Here is a 16,833-nt window from a genome sequence, read left to right on the forward strand (position 1 = left end):
GGTGAAGTGGATGAACTGTTCGAGCTCCTCTGGGGAGCAAGGGGCGGCGCCGATACAGTCATCAATGTACCGGAGGAAGAGGTGGGGTTTGGGGCCTGTGTAGGTGCGGAAGAGGGACTGTTCCACGTAACCTACAAAGAGGCAGGCATAGCTGGGGCCCATGCGGGTGCCCATGGCGACCCCCTTAGTCTGTAGGAAGTGGGAGGAGTCAAAAGAGAAGTTGTTGAGGGTGAGGACGAGTTCAGCTAGGCGGATGAGGGTGTCGGTGGAGGGGGGCTGGTCGGGCCTGCGGGACAGGAAGAAGCGGAGGGCCTGGAGGCCATCTGCATGCGGAATGCAGGTGTATAGGGACTGGACGTCCATGGTGAAGATGAGGTGTTGAGGGCCAGGGAATTGGAAGTCCTGGAGGAGGTGGAGGGCGTGGGTGGTGTCACGGACGTAGGTGGGGAGTTCCTGGACCAAAGGGGAGAAAATGGAGTCCAGATAGGTGGAGATGAGCTCGGTGGGGCAGGAGCAGGCTGAGACGATGGGTCGACCAGGGCAGGCAGGTTTGTGGATTTTGGGAAGGAGATAGAAACGGGCCGTGCGGGGTTGGGGAACAATGAGGTTGGAGGCTGTGTGTGGGAGGTCCCCTCAACAACTTCTCTTTTTAGTCCTCCCACTTCCTACAGACTAAGGGGGTGGCTATGGGCACCCGCATCGGCCCCAGCTATGCCTGCCTCTTTGTAGGTTACGTGGAACAGTCCCTCTTCCACACCCACACCGGCCCCAAACCCCACCTCTTCCTCTGTTACATTGATGACTGTATCGGCGCCGCCCCTTGCTCCCCAGAGGAGCTCGAACAGTTCATCCACTTCACCAACACCTTCCACCCCAACCTTCAGTTCACCTGGGTCATCTCCAGCACATCCCTCACCTTCCTGGACCTCTCAGTCTCCATCTCAGGCAACCAGCTTGTAACTGATGTCCATTTCAAGCCCACCGACTCCCACAGCTACCTAGAATACACCTCCTCCCACCCACCCTCCTGCAAAAATTCCATCCCCTATTCCCAATTCCTCCGCCTCCGCCGCATCTGCTCCCACGATAAGACATTCCACTCCCGCACATCCCAGATGTCCAAGTTCTTCAAGGACCGCAACTTTCCCCCGACAGTGATCAAGAACGCCCTCGACCGCGTCTCCCGTATTTCCCGCAACACATCCCTCACACCCCGCCCCCGCCACAACCGCCCAAAGAGGATCCCCCTCATTCTCACACACCACCCTACCACCCTCCGGATACAACACATCATCCTCCGACACTTCCGCCATTTACAATCCGACCCCACCACCCAAGACATTTTTCCATCCCCACCCCTGTCTGCTTTCTGGAGAGACCACTCTCTCCGTGACTCCCTTGTTCGCTCCACACTGCCCTCCAACCCCACCACACCCGGCACCTTCCCCTGCAACCGCAGGAAATGCTACACTTGCCCCCACACCTCCTCCCTCACCCCTATCCCAGGCCCCAAGATGACATTCCACATTAAGCAGAGGTTCACCTGCACATCTGCCAATGTGGTATACTGCATCCACTGTACCCGGTGTGGCTTCCTCTACATTGGGGAAACCAAGCGGAGTCTTGGAGACCGCTTTGCAGAACACCTCCGCTCAGTTCGCAGCAAACAACTGCACCTCCAAGTGGCAAACCATTTCCACTCCCCCTCCCATTCTCTAGATGACATGTCCATCATGGGCCTCCTGCACTGCCACAATGATGCCACCCGAAGGTTGCAGGAACAGCAACTCATATTCCGCCTGGGAACCCTGCAGCCTAATGGTATCAATGTGGACTTCACCAGTTTCAAAATCTCCCCTTCCCCTACTGCATCCCCAAACCAGCCCAGCTCTTCCCCCCCACCCACTGCATCCCAAAACCAGTCCAACCTGTCTCTGCCTCCCTAACCTGTTCTTCCTCTCACCCATCCCTTCCTCCCACCCCAAGCCGCACCCCGATCTACCTGCTAACCTCATCCCACCTCCTTGACGTGTCCGTCTTCCCTGGACTGACCTATCCCCTCCCTACCTCCCCACCTATACTCTCTCCACCTATCTTCTTTTCTCTCCATCTTCGGTCCGCCTCCCCCTCTCTCCCTATTTATTCCAGTTCCCTCTCCCCATCCCCCTCTCTGATGAAGGGTCTAGGCCCGAAACGTCAGCTTTTGTGCTCCTGAGATGCTGCTTGGCCTGCTGTGTTCATCCAGCCTCACACTTTATTATCTTGGATTCTCCAGCATCTGCAGTTCCCATTATCTCAGAACTCTCTTCCTTACTTCTTTATGGATAAGTTAGACAAAATTCTAAGCTATTCTCCACCATCTCCCTGTGAAACGTGTTCTCTCTGTAAAGGAAAGGGGAAGAGAGGAAAAGGTGAAGAAACCGCTTTCACAGGCAGTGTTAGATTTAAAATCCTCCTGAAAGCTTTATTATTTGACAATGTTTTTGTTTTCCCATTACCCTCCTCTCTGCCCTAACTTCATGTGCACTGTGTCGGTATTTTCTTTGTATAACGCATCTTGAAACATTCCTTGTACATGTAGGATGCTACATAATTACAGACTGTTGTTGCAAAATTAACAATCATTTTGACTCTTCTGACTTCTATCAGCTATAATATTAAAAAATGTCATTCTTTTTAATACTTCCTAATTATTACTGAAGTTTGAAAAGCAGAATTGTTAAATTCTTAATATTAAAAAATTGAAGTGAAGAGTCAAGGAGAACAGCACTGAACACGTTCAAGGTCAGAAACAAAAGGAATGATAAACCAGGAAGTCATGGTTTGCTGAGGGCTTTGGAATACTGGGGATTACAGAAAGAACACATCCCATGATTACCAAAACAAAATTAAAACTGTTAATATTACAACAAGAGGAAATACGTGCATTATACAACTTCTTCATATTACTCAAATCACATTCAGTTGGCCCAAATACTTTTCTTTGCCCCATGAAATATTCAGATGCACTTATGGACCAGTTACAATCAATTTTACAACTTAAACTGTATCTACAAGTTTACATAACATTGTATTATTCATCTGATGATGTTCAAGAAGTCCCTTTGCAATTCAAGGCAAAGGAAAATCCTGTAAAATTGGAAACAATGGAGCTGGTCTGAATTTGTCTTGTGAAAATGGAAATCGAGTTTGACACAGCACCATCATTTCTAGGGAAAAGGAACGATGCCAGTTCTTACAGGAACACTTCTCAGAGGAATTTCTTCACACAGAACTTGGCGAGTCTTTGGAATTCTCTTAACTTGGAGAGATGCACAAACTCATTCTTTGAGAAGGTTCAAAATCAGAAACCGATGGACGTCTGGAGACTTATGACACCAGAGATACGGGGACAATGCAGGAAAGCGAGATTGAGGTAGATGATAAATCATGCTCTAATTGCAAGTTAGAGCAAGGCCAGCGAGCAAAATGGTTCTATGCCAGTTTCTTCTGATGTTCTGGCCTCATCATGCTGCTTGTCAATCTGAAGGACATGTTGTGATCTGTTTTGTTTGAGAGCAGGTCACTTCCAGCACGCATGGGGATCGCTGGAATATCAGCCATGGTATCATCTGGGTTTTCCATGGAATATCAACTGATGGCCCTTTCTGAACAGCTGAAACATTCTTCCACAGTAAGGAAGGAACAATACAAGATTGGCCAGTTTTACATGTTACCAACATCCTCAAGGTGCACAGAGCAATCAATATCATTCCCAATACCTTGTGCGCTCCAGACCCACTCTTTTCATCTCCTCAGCCGTAGCAGCTACCTCTCAGGGAATACCCGGATCATGTAGGATGAGATGCATGGTACCCTGCACCCTAGCAACAAGTTTGCCACAGTTTGTCACAAAGAATTTCTCCTCTGAAAGCTGTGCTTTGTGAATAATGTGAGCAGATGGCTTGAGATGCATGTTTGGCAGCCTCCTCTCCTGCAGTTTCAGTAGTTTCTCTCTCAGCCACAATCTCTGCCATGTTAAAACTGCACATATTGTTTTGGGCTTCTTTGCCAAGTTGTACTTCATCTACTCATACTCTCTGTCACGCTCTCCAGTGAAAGGTATGGTTTTAGAGCGGGTTTACTGTCTCAACCGGAGTCTCCAGAAAAACGATCACTCTCCAGAACTGCACAATGCAACCTTGGAGAAAAATAACCAAGTCATTAACAAAACCATTCCTTGGTCATATCATTTAAGCTTTTTCTCCACCACATGGAAAATAAATTGACAATGGGAACAACGAGGCACCTTGGCTGAAAGTTGGACATCTTCGATATTTGTTTTCCGATTGGCATGGGAAAATGTCATATCACTGGAACAGACATGCCAGCTGATTAATGGCTGGAGTATAAGCACAATCATATGGTGGAACTTCCAGGAATACACTGAATCACAGTTGGCAACCCCACTTTAAAGGGGCATAGAATTTTCCATGAGCTATCCAGTGAAACAAGCCATCTTCCAGTTACCTCACTGAGCCAGGCAATCTCCAAGTAACCTGCTGCTCTGCAGTCTGTTGTTCCAGTTCTGAAGCCAGACTGGAGTTTTAAAAGGCTACCCTTGCAATGGCTGCTCCTTCCCAGTGAAGTGCCTCATTGTTCCCATTGTCAATTTATTTTCCATGTGGTGGAGAAAAAGCTTAAACAATATGACCAAGGAGTGGTTTTGTTAATGACTTGGTTATTTTTCTCCAAGGTTGCATTGTGCAGTTCTGGAGAGTGATCGTTTTTCTGGAGACTCCTGTTGAGTCGGTAAACCTGCTCTAAAACCATACCTTTCACTGTCAAATAAATAAACCTGTTCAAGTAACAATTTGGCCATGAGACACCTGTACTTCAATGCCCGACGGCCTTTAATTTTCAGAGTAATTCAACATCATATTTTGAAAATTCTCATGATTCATTATATTTCACAAATTAAGTGTAATGTTAATTTTACAGCCTGAGCTTAGATGAAGTTCAGAGATAATGGGAACTGCAGATGCTGGAGAATCCAAGATAATAAAATGTGAGGCTGGATGAACACAGCAGGCCAAGCAGCATCTCAGGAGCAAAAAAGCTGATGTTTCAGGCCTAGGCCCTTCATCAGAGAGGGGGTTGGGGAGAAGATTCTGAAATAAATAGAGAGAGAGGGGGAGGTGGACCGAACATGGAGAGAAAAGAAGATAGGTGGAGAGGAGAGTATAGGTGGGGAGGTAGGGAGGCGATAGGTCAGTCCAGGGAAGACAGACTACCTAGAATCCACCTCCTCCCACCCACCATCCTGAAAAAATTCCATCCCCTATTCCCACTTCCTCCGCCTCCGCCGCATCTGCTCCCAGGATGAGGCATTCCACTCCCATACATCCCAGATGTCCAAATTCTTCAAGGACAGCAACTTCACCCCCACTCCCCCGCAGTGGTCGAGAACGCCCTTGAGCATGTCTCCCGCATTTCCCACAACACATCCCTCACACCCCGCCCCCGCCACAACCGCCCCAAGAGGATCCCCCTCGTACTCACACACCGCCCCACCAACCTCCGGATACAACGCATCATCCTCCATCACTTCCGCCATCTACAATCCGACCCCACCACTAAAGACATTTTTCCATCCCCACCCTTGTCTGCTTTCCGGAGAGACCACTCTCTCCGTGACTCCCTTGTTCGCTCCACACTGCCCTCCAACCCCACCACACCCGGCACCTTCCCCTGCAACCGCAGGAAGTGCTACACTTGCCCCCACACCTCCTCCCTCACCCCCATCCCAGGCCCCAAGATGACTTTCCATATTAAGCAGAGGTTCACCTGCACATCTGCCAATGTGGAATACTGGAGACATTGCACCCGGTGTGGCTTCCTCTACATTGGGGAAACCAAGCGGAGGCTTGGGGACCACTTTGCAGAACACCTCCGCTCAGTTCGCAATAAACAACTGCACCTCCCAGTCGCGAACCATTTCAACTCCCCCTCCCATTCCTCAGACGACATGTCCATCATGGGCCTCCTGCAGTGCCACAATGATGCCACCCGAAGGTTGCAGGAACAGCAACTCATATTCTGCTTGGGAACCCTGCAGCCCAATCGTATCAATGTGAACTCCACCAGCTTCAAAATCTCCCCTTGCCCCACTGCATCCCTAAACCAGCCCAGTTCGTCCCCTCCCCCCACTGCATCCCAAAACCAGCCCAGCCTGTCTCCGCCTCCCTAAGCTGTTCTTCCTCTCACCCGTCCCTTCCTTCCACCTCAAGTTGCACCTCCATTTCCTACCTACTAACCTCATCCCACCTCCTTGACCTGTCCGTCTTCCCTGGACTGACCTATCCCCTCCCTACCTCCCCAACTATACTCTCCTCTCCACCTATCTTCTTTACTCTCCATCTTCGGTCCGCCTCCCCCTCTCTCCCTATTTATTCCAGAACCCTCTCCCCATCCCCCCCTCCGAAACGTTAGCTTTTGTGCTCCTGAGATGCTGCTTGGCCTGCTGTGTTCATCCAGCTCCACACTTCACTATCTTCGATGAAGTTCAGCTGGTTTACTGCACAGCAGCGCCACCTGTAGGATTTCAACAGCAGGGAATTAACTCTCAGATTTGTCACACTACAAGACAATTATTTCTTACAGCATTCAAATTCTTCACAAGAAACAGTAACTATTTCACACAATGGTTGGGAAGGCTAAAGACGGTGCACAGCTATGGTTTGTCGAGGAAGAATTCAACAATTTTCTTGACCTTGTCACGTCTTGTCCTCCTCATTTGAAGATGCAGACTTCTGGTTTTGTTGAAAATCTCCTTTCACCCAGTCTCCAACAATCCAATACTCCTGAGTGAGCCATTATAATGAGTGTTAGCAGCCTAGTTAATTTCATGGGTCACAAGTGGAATGTTACAACTCCCCCTTGGGAGTGGATTGGCAGGTGGTTGTGGTGGTGGGGTGGGGGTCGTGGGGGGGTTGTTCTGTGGTAGAGGTGCAAGGGCATTGCTTTCCTGCACAGTTCTCATCATTTTGTTCCTGAAGCAGGCAAGACCCAATTACCTTCCTCCTGCTGCCAATGTTACATGATTTCAGTAGGGACAGCAATGTGGGCTAGGGAGGTGATTTCTTATGTTCAGGCACTCTGTCACTTCCACTACACTCCTGCACCCACCCCACCCCCTCCTTGTTCCTCCAACTGGCCTCTCAACTTCTACTCTCCCACCACATCCACAGGAGCTTGCCAGGCTAGATTCCACAAAACCTCTATGCTATGTAAGTCTCCTGATCCAAGATTCTTTCCAGTGGGATTTGCTTTATGTCCCAACAATAGCTGCTTTTCCAAATGCTGCTGCTAAAAATCATTTGATTGCAGGAACAGCAGGACTACCTCCCCAGTTAGGGGGAGAGATCTCACCCTAAGCCAATTAATGACACAATGGCCAATAAGACAGGACAGGACCATCTGGTCAAGTGGAGACTGAGCACACTGAGTTTAATACAAATCAAGGCTGTGTAGGGACATTTCTGATCTATGTGGCATACCCACTCACTAGATGAAGTCCTTGTATGTACCAGCCTTCCAGCATCCACCTAATACTTAATAATCAATCTCCTCACTTCAACTCTCACTCCTTTTTTGGTAGCCCTGAATTTGTAAGGCACATTTAAAGTTTATCAGAGAGAATAAAAGATCGATCATTTCCTAATTATTTTTATAGGAACACACAATGGAAGCTCTAAGAGATTACATAATGCATGATAATCTAACGCTGCACTCAGAGATTGTTAGAGATTCCAAACTCTGCTATGGTTGAAATAGAATATCTGTTAAAGAGCTCTAACCAGCTACAGGATAAGTTAATTGACTCAGTCTTTGCAGGTGTTGGAATGAAGACTTCATTACAGCATTGACACTGCCAAAAAGCCAAACAGAGAACCTACAGAACTAGTAACAGAATCAAACTATTACCCCAATGCTGAGATTAAAAAGCAGGGTTCAAATGACTCCACTGAGATAACCATAGCGTTTCTCAGGTGCTACATTTCTTGCTGTACTGCAGTAACACAAGGGACATTGATACAGCTCCCTCTCCTCTTCTTTATCGGTAACATGCCAGCCTGCTTTATGACTTTCAGACAATGAAAACCAAAAGGGGATTGACTGCAAGCATATAGTCCAACAGAGTAGGGGCAATTTCTTTCTTTAATCAAAATCAGCCACTGAACATTATTAGTTACAATTATTATGATAATTAGTTCTTGCAAAATCTCTAGCTTTTCATGAAAATTTACCACTATTTTCCAGTATGTTTACATTTAAATGAAAAATGAATTTTAAATGATTTCAAAAAATGTTCATTTAAAGAGTGTTAACTTGAGAAATGTTTTGGCAGCTAAACTAAAAGTCATTGAGTGACAGAGCTGTACAGCACGGGCACAGAACCCTTCGATCCAGCCTGTCCATACCAACCAGATTTCCTACACGAATCCAGACCCATATTCCAGCATTTGGCCCATATCCCTCTAAACTATTCATATACCCATCCAGGCACCTTTTAAATGTTGTTATTGTACCAGCCTCTACCAGCTCATTCCATACACGCACTACCTCTGCGTGAAAATGTTGCCCCTTAGGTCCCTTAAACCTATGCTCTCAAGTTTTGGACTCCCCCACCCCAGGGAAAAGATTTTGGCTATTTACCCTATCCATGCCCCACATGATTTAATAAACTTCTGTAGGGAAAGCCCCCAGCCTCTGGCGCTCCAAGGAAAATAGGCCTAGCCGATTTAGCCTTTCCTAATAGCTCAAACCCTCCAACCTTGGCAACATCCATGCAAATTTTTCAGAACCCTTTCAATTTTCTCAATACCCTTCCTATCGCAGTGAGACCAGATTTGTATGCATTATTCCAAAAGTGGCCAAGCTAACTCCGTACAGTCACAACATGACCTCCCACCTCATATACTGTGTAGATCAGTAATATTTCAGATTCAGCTGACTGTTAGAATCAGTAAAATGGAGCAAACACAGTGTTGACAAATCACTGTGCGCTGCTCATAAGACCATATGGCTATAGGATCAAAATAAGCAGAATAGGCCATTCGGCTCAGTGAGTCTGCTCCACCATTTGATTATGGCTGATATGTTTCTCAACCCCATTCTATTCATTCACAGGATGAGGGCATCACTGGCTGGGCCAGCACTTATTGACCATCCCAGAGGGCAGTTAAGTGTCAACCACATGGTTGTATATCTGCAGTCACATGCACTCCAGACCAGGTGAGAATGGCAGTTTTCTTCCCAAAAGGACATTAGTGAACCAGATGGGTTTTTCTGAAAACTTACATTAGTTCCACGGTCATCATTATATTCTTAGGCTCAACTTTTTATTGAATTCAAATTGCACCATCTGCCATGATTGGATTTGAACCTGGATCCCAGGAACATTACCTGGTTTTCTGGATTAATAGTCTAGTGATAATACCACCAGTCTATTCCTTCTCCATTCTTCTCCCCATAACCCTTGATTCTCTTTACCAATCAAAAACCTATCTATCTCCGCCTTAGACACATGCAATAACTTGGCCTCCACAGCCCTCTGTGGTAATAAGTTCCACAGAGTTACAATCCTCTGGCTAAAGAAATTCCTCCTCAACTCAGTTTTAAGGGGTTGTTATTCACTCTGAGGCTGTCCTTGGGTCCTAGTCTCTCCTACAGGTGGAAACGTCTTCTCCGTGTCCACTCTCTCCAGGCCTCTCAGTATTCTGTAAGTTTCAATCAGATCACTCCTCATCCATCTAAACTCCAAGCCCAGACCCAGAGTCCTCAACTGCTCCTCATATGACAGGCCCTTCATCTTCTGGTAAACCTCCTCTGGATGCCCTCCAACACCAGCACATCATTCCCTGGATACAGGGCCCAAAACTGCTCACAATATTCCAAATTCAGTCTGACCAGTGCCTTATACAGCCTCATCAGTATATCACTGCTCTTGTATTCTAGCCCTCTTGAAATGACTGCTAACATTGCATTTGAGTGATGGAGCCAAATGTATTCAAGTAAGGGATGAGTATTATATCACCATCCTGATCTATGCACTGTGGTTACTGTGGGAGTTCCTATCCTGCACGTGGAGGTGTGCTGTTTCCACACTTGGTGCAGTTAGGCAGTGGTAAATTTCCATTCACGTCCCCCAAAATGTGGAGAATAGGATATTTGGTAATGACAGAAGTCAGGGCTGGCATTGGAATAATTTATTGAAGATTACTGGCTGGCCAACAGAAGACAGCGAGTGGTAGTAGAAGGAAAATATTCTGCCTGGAAGTCAGTGGTGAGTGGGGTTCCACAGGGCTCTGTCCTTGGGCCTCTACTGTTTGTAATTTTTATTAATGACTTGGACGAGGGAATTGAAGGATGGGTCAGCAAGTTTGCAGACGACACAAAGGTCGGAGGTGTCGTTGACAGTGTAGAGGGCTGTTGTAGGCTGCAGCGGGACATTGACAGGATGCAGAGATGGGCTGAGAGGTGGCAGATGGAGTTCAACCTGGATAAATGCGAGGTGATGCATTTTGGAAGGTCGAATTTGAAAGCTGAGTACAGGATTAAGGATAGGATTCTTGGCAGCGTGGAGGAACAGAGGGATCTTGGTGTGCAGATACATAGATCCCTTAAAATGGCCACCCAAGTGGACAGGGTTGTTAAGAAAGCATATGGTGTTTTGGCTTTCATTAACAGGGGGATTGAGTTTAAGAGTCGTGAGATCTTGTTGCAGCTCTATAAAACTTTGGTTAGACCGCACTTGGAATACTGCGTCCAGTTCTGGGCGCCCTATTATAGGAAAGATGTGGATGCTTTGGAGAGGGTTCAGAGGAGGTTTACCAGGATGCTGCCTGGACTGGAGGGCTTATCTTATGAAGAGAGGTTGACTGAGCTCGGTCTCTTTTCATTGGAGAAAAGGAGGAGGAGAGGGGACCTAATTGAGGTATACAAGATAATGAGAGGCATAGATAGAGTCGATAGCCAGAGACTATTTCCCAGGGCAGAAATGGCTAGCACGAGGGGTCATAGTTTTAAGCTGGTTGGTGGAAAGTATAGAGGGGATGTCAGAGGCAGGTTCTTTACGCAGAGAGTTGTGAGAGCATGGAATGCGTTGCCAGCAGCAGTTGTGGAAGCAAGGTCATTGGGGTCATTTAAGAGACTGCTGGACATGCATATGGTCACAGAAATTTGAGGGTGCATCCATGAGGATCAATGGTCGGCACAACATTGTGGGCTGAAGGGCCTGTTCTGTGCTGTACTGTTCTATGTTCTATGTTCTATGTTCTATTACTTAATTATGTTGGTAATGTCTTTATTACGGCCCAGATGTTGTCAGGGCTCATTGTGTTTGCGAAGTTTAGTGCATTAAGCTGATTTAGTTATATATCAGCATCTATGATGATAGAAGCCCCTAGAGAAGACAGTTATTTTGCTGAACAAAGCATCAAAATCCCATTTCCTTTCAACCATAAAGATTGCATACTTCGCCCTTTGAAACAGTATCCCTTGGACATCTACTATAGTATCTGTTACTGAAATGCTTATTCACACCTTTTGTTCCTTCAAACTTACAATTCCAAATATCTCCAGGCCTCCAATATCCTTCATTTCCTTCCAAAATGATGCTGCACAGAGCCTGTTCTGCATCAACCACCCATCATCCCTGGTCTTCATTGATATCCATTTTCAAACGTCTCAAATCCAAAATTCTAATTTTCCTAGATAATTTCTTTTAAGCTCTTGATCCTCGCCACTCCCATAGACACCTCAAGATATCTCGTCCTCCAAGTATTCTACATTTCTCCAGTTCTGGCCTCCTGGACATTTGACTAGTGGACATGGTTGGGACTTAAACTCTCTTATTTCTTCCACCTTCATTGGCCAGCTCGCTGTCTTCCACAAAGACCCACAATAAACCAGCTCATTAAGAACCACATCCAAGTCCCTCCTTTCTCAATATCAATTTTTATCTCATAGCAATTTTATGAGGCATTTCAAGACATTTTTCAACATTAAAACAATACAAGTTCAAATTACTGTTGTTCATTAACTGCATCTTCTTTTGTACTGCTGTATTATCGCACTGATCCCGGAAATGCCTTAAATGGGTAATAAGATAATTAGATGGTTACAATGTCATGATATCTGACATTCCATGTGAAGGCTTTCACTTCACTTCTGTCATCAAGGGAATGGAGTAACTTTAGCCAATCACATGTTGTGTTGTAATCATGTAATATAGCTGTAACCTCAGGAAGTTAGATTACAATTAAGTCTTAGACCTAATAACAGTGTAAATAATTGTTCATGAACTTCAAGATATGTGTCTCACAAGAACCTAGACTTTGTGGTATATGTTGCATTGGCTAAAGTACAGGGCATATCAAGCTGGTGTTAGTGTTTAACCCAAGAAACCAGATCACACACTCAATAGGATTGGTGGGATCTTACAGTAAAATTTATTTACCCTTCACATGGACTCCCAAATGTTTGTTTCACAGCTTAGACTGTCTCTGCAGATATGTTTCATAATACAAGTTCTTCTGTTACTGTGCAAACTGTTGTTCAAACTGCATCATCCATGTTCCCAGTAGAAAACTGCTTTTCTGATGTAATTGCTGGAAAAGCTCAGCAGGTCTGATAGCTATGAAGAGAGGTTGAATAGATTAGGATTATTTTCATTAGAAAGACGGAGATTGAGGGGGGACCTGATTGAGGTCTACAAAAACATGAGGGGTATAGACAGGGTGGATAGCAAAAAGCTTTTTCCCAGAGTGGGGGACTCAATTACTAGGGGTCATGAGTTCAAAGTGAGAGGAGGAAAGTTTAAGGGAGATATGCGTGGAAAGTTCTTTACACAAGAGGGTGGTGGGCGCCTGGAACGCGTTGCCAGCGGAGGTGGTAGACGCAGACACGTTAGCGTCTTTTAAGATATGTTTGGACAGGTACATGGATGGGTAGGGAGCAAATGGACACTGACCATTGGAAAATAGATGACAGGTTAGACAGAGGATCTTGATCGGCGCAGGCTTGGAGAGCCGAAGGGCCTGTTCCTGTGCTGTGGGTTTCTTTGTTTCTTTGTTTGTTGTTTCATCTGTGGCGAGAAATCAGAATTTCGGGTCGAGTGACTCTTGCTGAGTCCTGAAGAAGGGTCAACGGACGTGAAACATTAACTCTGATTTCTCTCCACAGGTGTTGCCAGACCTGCTGAGCTCTTCCAACAACTTCTGTTTTGTTCCTGATTTACAGCATCTGCAGTTTCTTTGTTTTTCTGACATAATGTTGCTCAGCTTGTGTTAAAATGCTTCATCAATAAAGTTCAAAAATGCTGAGTTACAGTGCACTAAATTGAAATCCAAAATAAATGCCTACCTACTACCCAGGAAACTATTAAAATTTCCATCCATGTGAAGCCAGTTGTTTTCATTCTGAAGAGCTGTCTGGGGTGATCAGTCGTTGACTCATTTGGCAGGAGTTTGGTGCCTTCAAACCTGTCAGCTGCATTCATAATCAGCAGGCCAAGAAAAACAGTGAAAGAAGCTCCGTGGGCTACAAATTTCATAAATGGTGCTCGCAAGATCTTCCCCAGCTGTAGGGCCACAAAACAAATTCACAGTTTACTGCATTATTTACCATCTTCGTGAAAAAAATTCAAAAATTGCGAGATTCTAAGAAAATGTTTACCATTGTAATTAGGTATCACTGGATTTAATTTTATTCACTCATCCCCTCAAAGCATTTCATTTTTACGAGCAATTCTCTCTGTTTTTACAAGCTTTTATTTGTGCCAAAATTACTCTCATTTATTGACCTCCAAGTGTGTTCTTGCAGTGAGACATATACTTTATAGTCTGACCCATATCCACTGATCTATTATTTGCATCATTAATTTGTAACTGTAATTTATATTGCCTAATCAAGATATGATTTTTAAGATAACCACTCACAAACACAAATTGGAGTTGAGCAAAAGCCACAAATGTTCAATGCCATGAATCAAATTTGAAGCTTTCAATTGTTAGAAGTTAAGCTCAAGCAGGCGAAACGTGAGTTAATATCAAAGCACACACCACAGACAGGAAATATTTGATGTTTTTCTTTCCAACGTTGACCACAGGTGAGGTTCCAGAACCCTGGAATTAGCCAATGTTGTTCCCTTGTTTAAGAAAGGAAGCAGGGATAATCCAGGAAATTATGTGTGGTGAGCCTGGCATCTGTGCTGGGGAAGCTCTTGGAGAAGATACTGAGGGACAAGATATGTGCATATTTGGAAGTAACTGGACTGGTTAGTGACAGACAGCATGGTTTTGCACAGGGAAGGTCATATCTCACCAACCTGATTGAATTTTTTTGAAGAGGTGACAACAAAAATTAATGAGGGACGGATACTGGATGTAGTTTATATGGATTTTTAGTAAGTCATTTGATAAAGTCCCCCATGGTAGATCGGTACGAAATCCCATGGGATTCAGGGTGGGCTGGCGAGATGGGTACAACAGAAGAGAGAGGGTAGCGGTTGAAGGATGTTTTTCAGAATAGAGACCGGTAACTAGTGGTGTTCCACAGGGATCTGTCTTAGGTCCTCTATCGTTTATAGTACATACAAATGATCTGGAGGAAAATGTGGGAGGCCTGATGAGTAAGATTGCAGACGACACAAAGATTGGTGAAGTTGCTGACAATGCCAACAATCGAGAAAAGATACAACAGGATATAGATAGACTGGTGGCTCGGGTAAAGAAATGGCAGATGGAGTTTAATCCAGATAAATGTCAGGTGATGCATTTTGGAGGATCAAATTTAAGTGTGAATTATACTGTAAATGGCAGAGCCCTTAGGAACATTAACATTCAAATGAGTCTGGGCGTGCAGGTCCACAGCTCCCTGAAAGTGGCAACACCGATGGCCACAGGGAGACAGTGGTCAAGGGGTATTATTGCTGAACTGTTAATCTAGAGACCCAGATAATGTTCTGGGGGCCTGGGTTTGATTCCCAAAGTGGCAGATGGTGGAATTTCGGTTCAATAAATATCTGGAATTAGGAGTCTAATCGTGACCATGAGTTCATTGCCGATTGTCGGAAAACCCCATCTGGTTCACTAATGTACTTTAGGGAAGGAAACTGCCACCCTTACCTGGCCTGGCCTACATGTGACTCCAGGCCAACAGGAATGTTGTTGACCCTTAACTCTCCCTGGGCAATTAGAGATGGGCAATAAATGCTGCCTAGTCAGAAATGCCCTCATTCTGCGAACGAATGAAAAAAGGTGATTAAGAAGACACACACCATGCTCGCCTTCATCGGCCAGGGTATTAGATACAGGAGTTGACAAACCATGTAGCAGCTATAAACCCTTGTGAGGCAACATTTGGAGTATTGTGTGCAGTTTTGGTCGCCACATCACCAGAAGGATGTGGAAGCTTTCAAGAGAGAACACAGAAAGTTCACCAGGGTGTTGCCCGGTTGAGAGGGCATTGGCTATGAGGAAAGGTTAAAAAGACTAGGATTGCTTTCACTGGAAAGGTGACCTGGTTGAGGTCTACAAAATTGAGAGGCATAGACAGGGTGGAAAGCTTTTTCCTAGGACTGACATTTCAATTATGAGGGTGCACAGGTTCAAGGTGAGAGGGGCAAAGTTTAAGGGAGATGTGCGAGGGAAGTTTTTCACACAGAGAGTGGTCGGAACCTGGAACGCACTGCCAGAAGAGATGGTGGATGCAGGCATGTTGGCAACATGTAAAAGGCATCTGGATGGTTAGATGAATTGGGAGGGAAAAGGGAGATACAGGCCAAATAAGGGCAGAAGGTTTATTTTTTAGATATAGTAGGAACTGCCAATCTGGAGTCTGAGATAACAAGGTGTAGAGCTGGATGAACACAGCAGGCCAAGCAACATCAGAGGGGCAGGAAAGCCGACATTTCGCGTCTGGACCCTTCTTCAGAAATGGGGGAGTGGAAGGGAGGTCTATGTCCGGCTCATGACAAATGACAACACCTCCCAGTCGTGAACCACTTCAACTCCCCCTCCCACTCCCTGGATGACACGTCCATCCTGGGCCTCCTCCAGTGTCACAACGATGCAACCCGGAAACTGGAGGAACAGCACCTCATATTCCACTTTGGATCCCTCCAACCCAATGATCTCAATGTAGACTTTACTAGCTTCAAAATCTCCCCACTCCTGACCTCATCCTAAGACCAGACCCCTCTCATCCCCAGCTCCTTGACATGTCTTTCTTCTCTCCCACCTATCCACCCCTCCCTTCTCACTGACCAATCCTCATCCCCACTTCCTACCTACACTCACCTTTACTAGCTTCATCCCCACCTCCTTGACCTGTCAGTCTTCTCTCCACCTATCTGCTCCACTATCCACCTTCTAACACCACCTCCCCTTGTCTCTATTTATCTCAGAGCCCCCTTCCTCTCCTCCATTTCTGAAGAAGGGTTCCAACCTGAAACATCAGCTTTCCTGCTCCTCTAATTCTGCCTGGTTCGTTGTTTAGTTTAGTTAAGATATGATGATCAGCACAGGATTGGAGGGCCAAAGGACCATTCCAGTGTCACGTTTCTCTTCTGTTCTTTTGTTCTTTTTGATGGGAGAAAGCAAGAGGAAATATGTAGAAAGATTAGATAAAATCAATAAATTGGGGCGGCACGGTGGCTCAGTGGGTAGCACTGCAGCCTCACAGCGCCAGGGACCCGGGTTCGATTCCAGCCTCAGGCGACTGTCTGTGTGGAGTTTGCACATTCTCCCTGTGTCTGCGTGGGTTTCCTGAGGGTCCTCCGGTTTCCTC

At 45.8% G+C, this 16,833-nt stretch overlaps 1 protein-coding gene across 1 annotated transcript in view; it reads right to left on the reverse strand.

The window, feature by feature from the left end:
• LOC125453423 (short transient receptor potential channel 6-like) overlaps positions 1–16,833 on the reverse strand; it is a 128,317-nt gene that overhangs the window by 37,921 nt on the left and 73,563 nt on the right. Inside the window, exon 5 of the mRNA XM_048533002.1 lies at positions 13,408–13,624. Within this exon, the coding sequence (XP_048388959.1) occupies positions 13,408–13,624 (217 nt within the window). The remainder of the gene's footprint in view (positions 1–13,407; positions 13,625–16,833) is intronic.

The sequence above is a fragment of the Stegostoma tigrinum genome, chromosome 6, assembly GCF_030684315.1.
Source record: "Stegostoma tigrinum isolate sSteTig4 chromosome 6, sSteTig4.hap1, whole genome shotgun sequence".
Classification (NCBI taxonomy): Eukaryota; Metazoa; Chordata; class Chondrichthyes; order Orectolobiformes; family Stegostomatidae; genus Stegostoma; species Stegostoma tigrinum.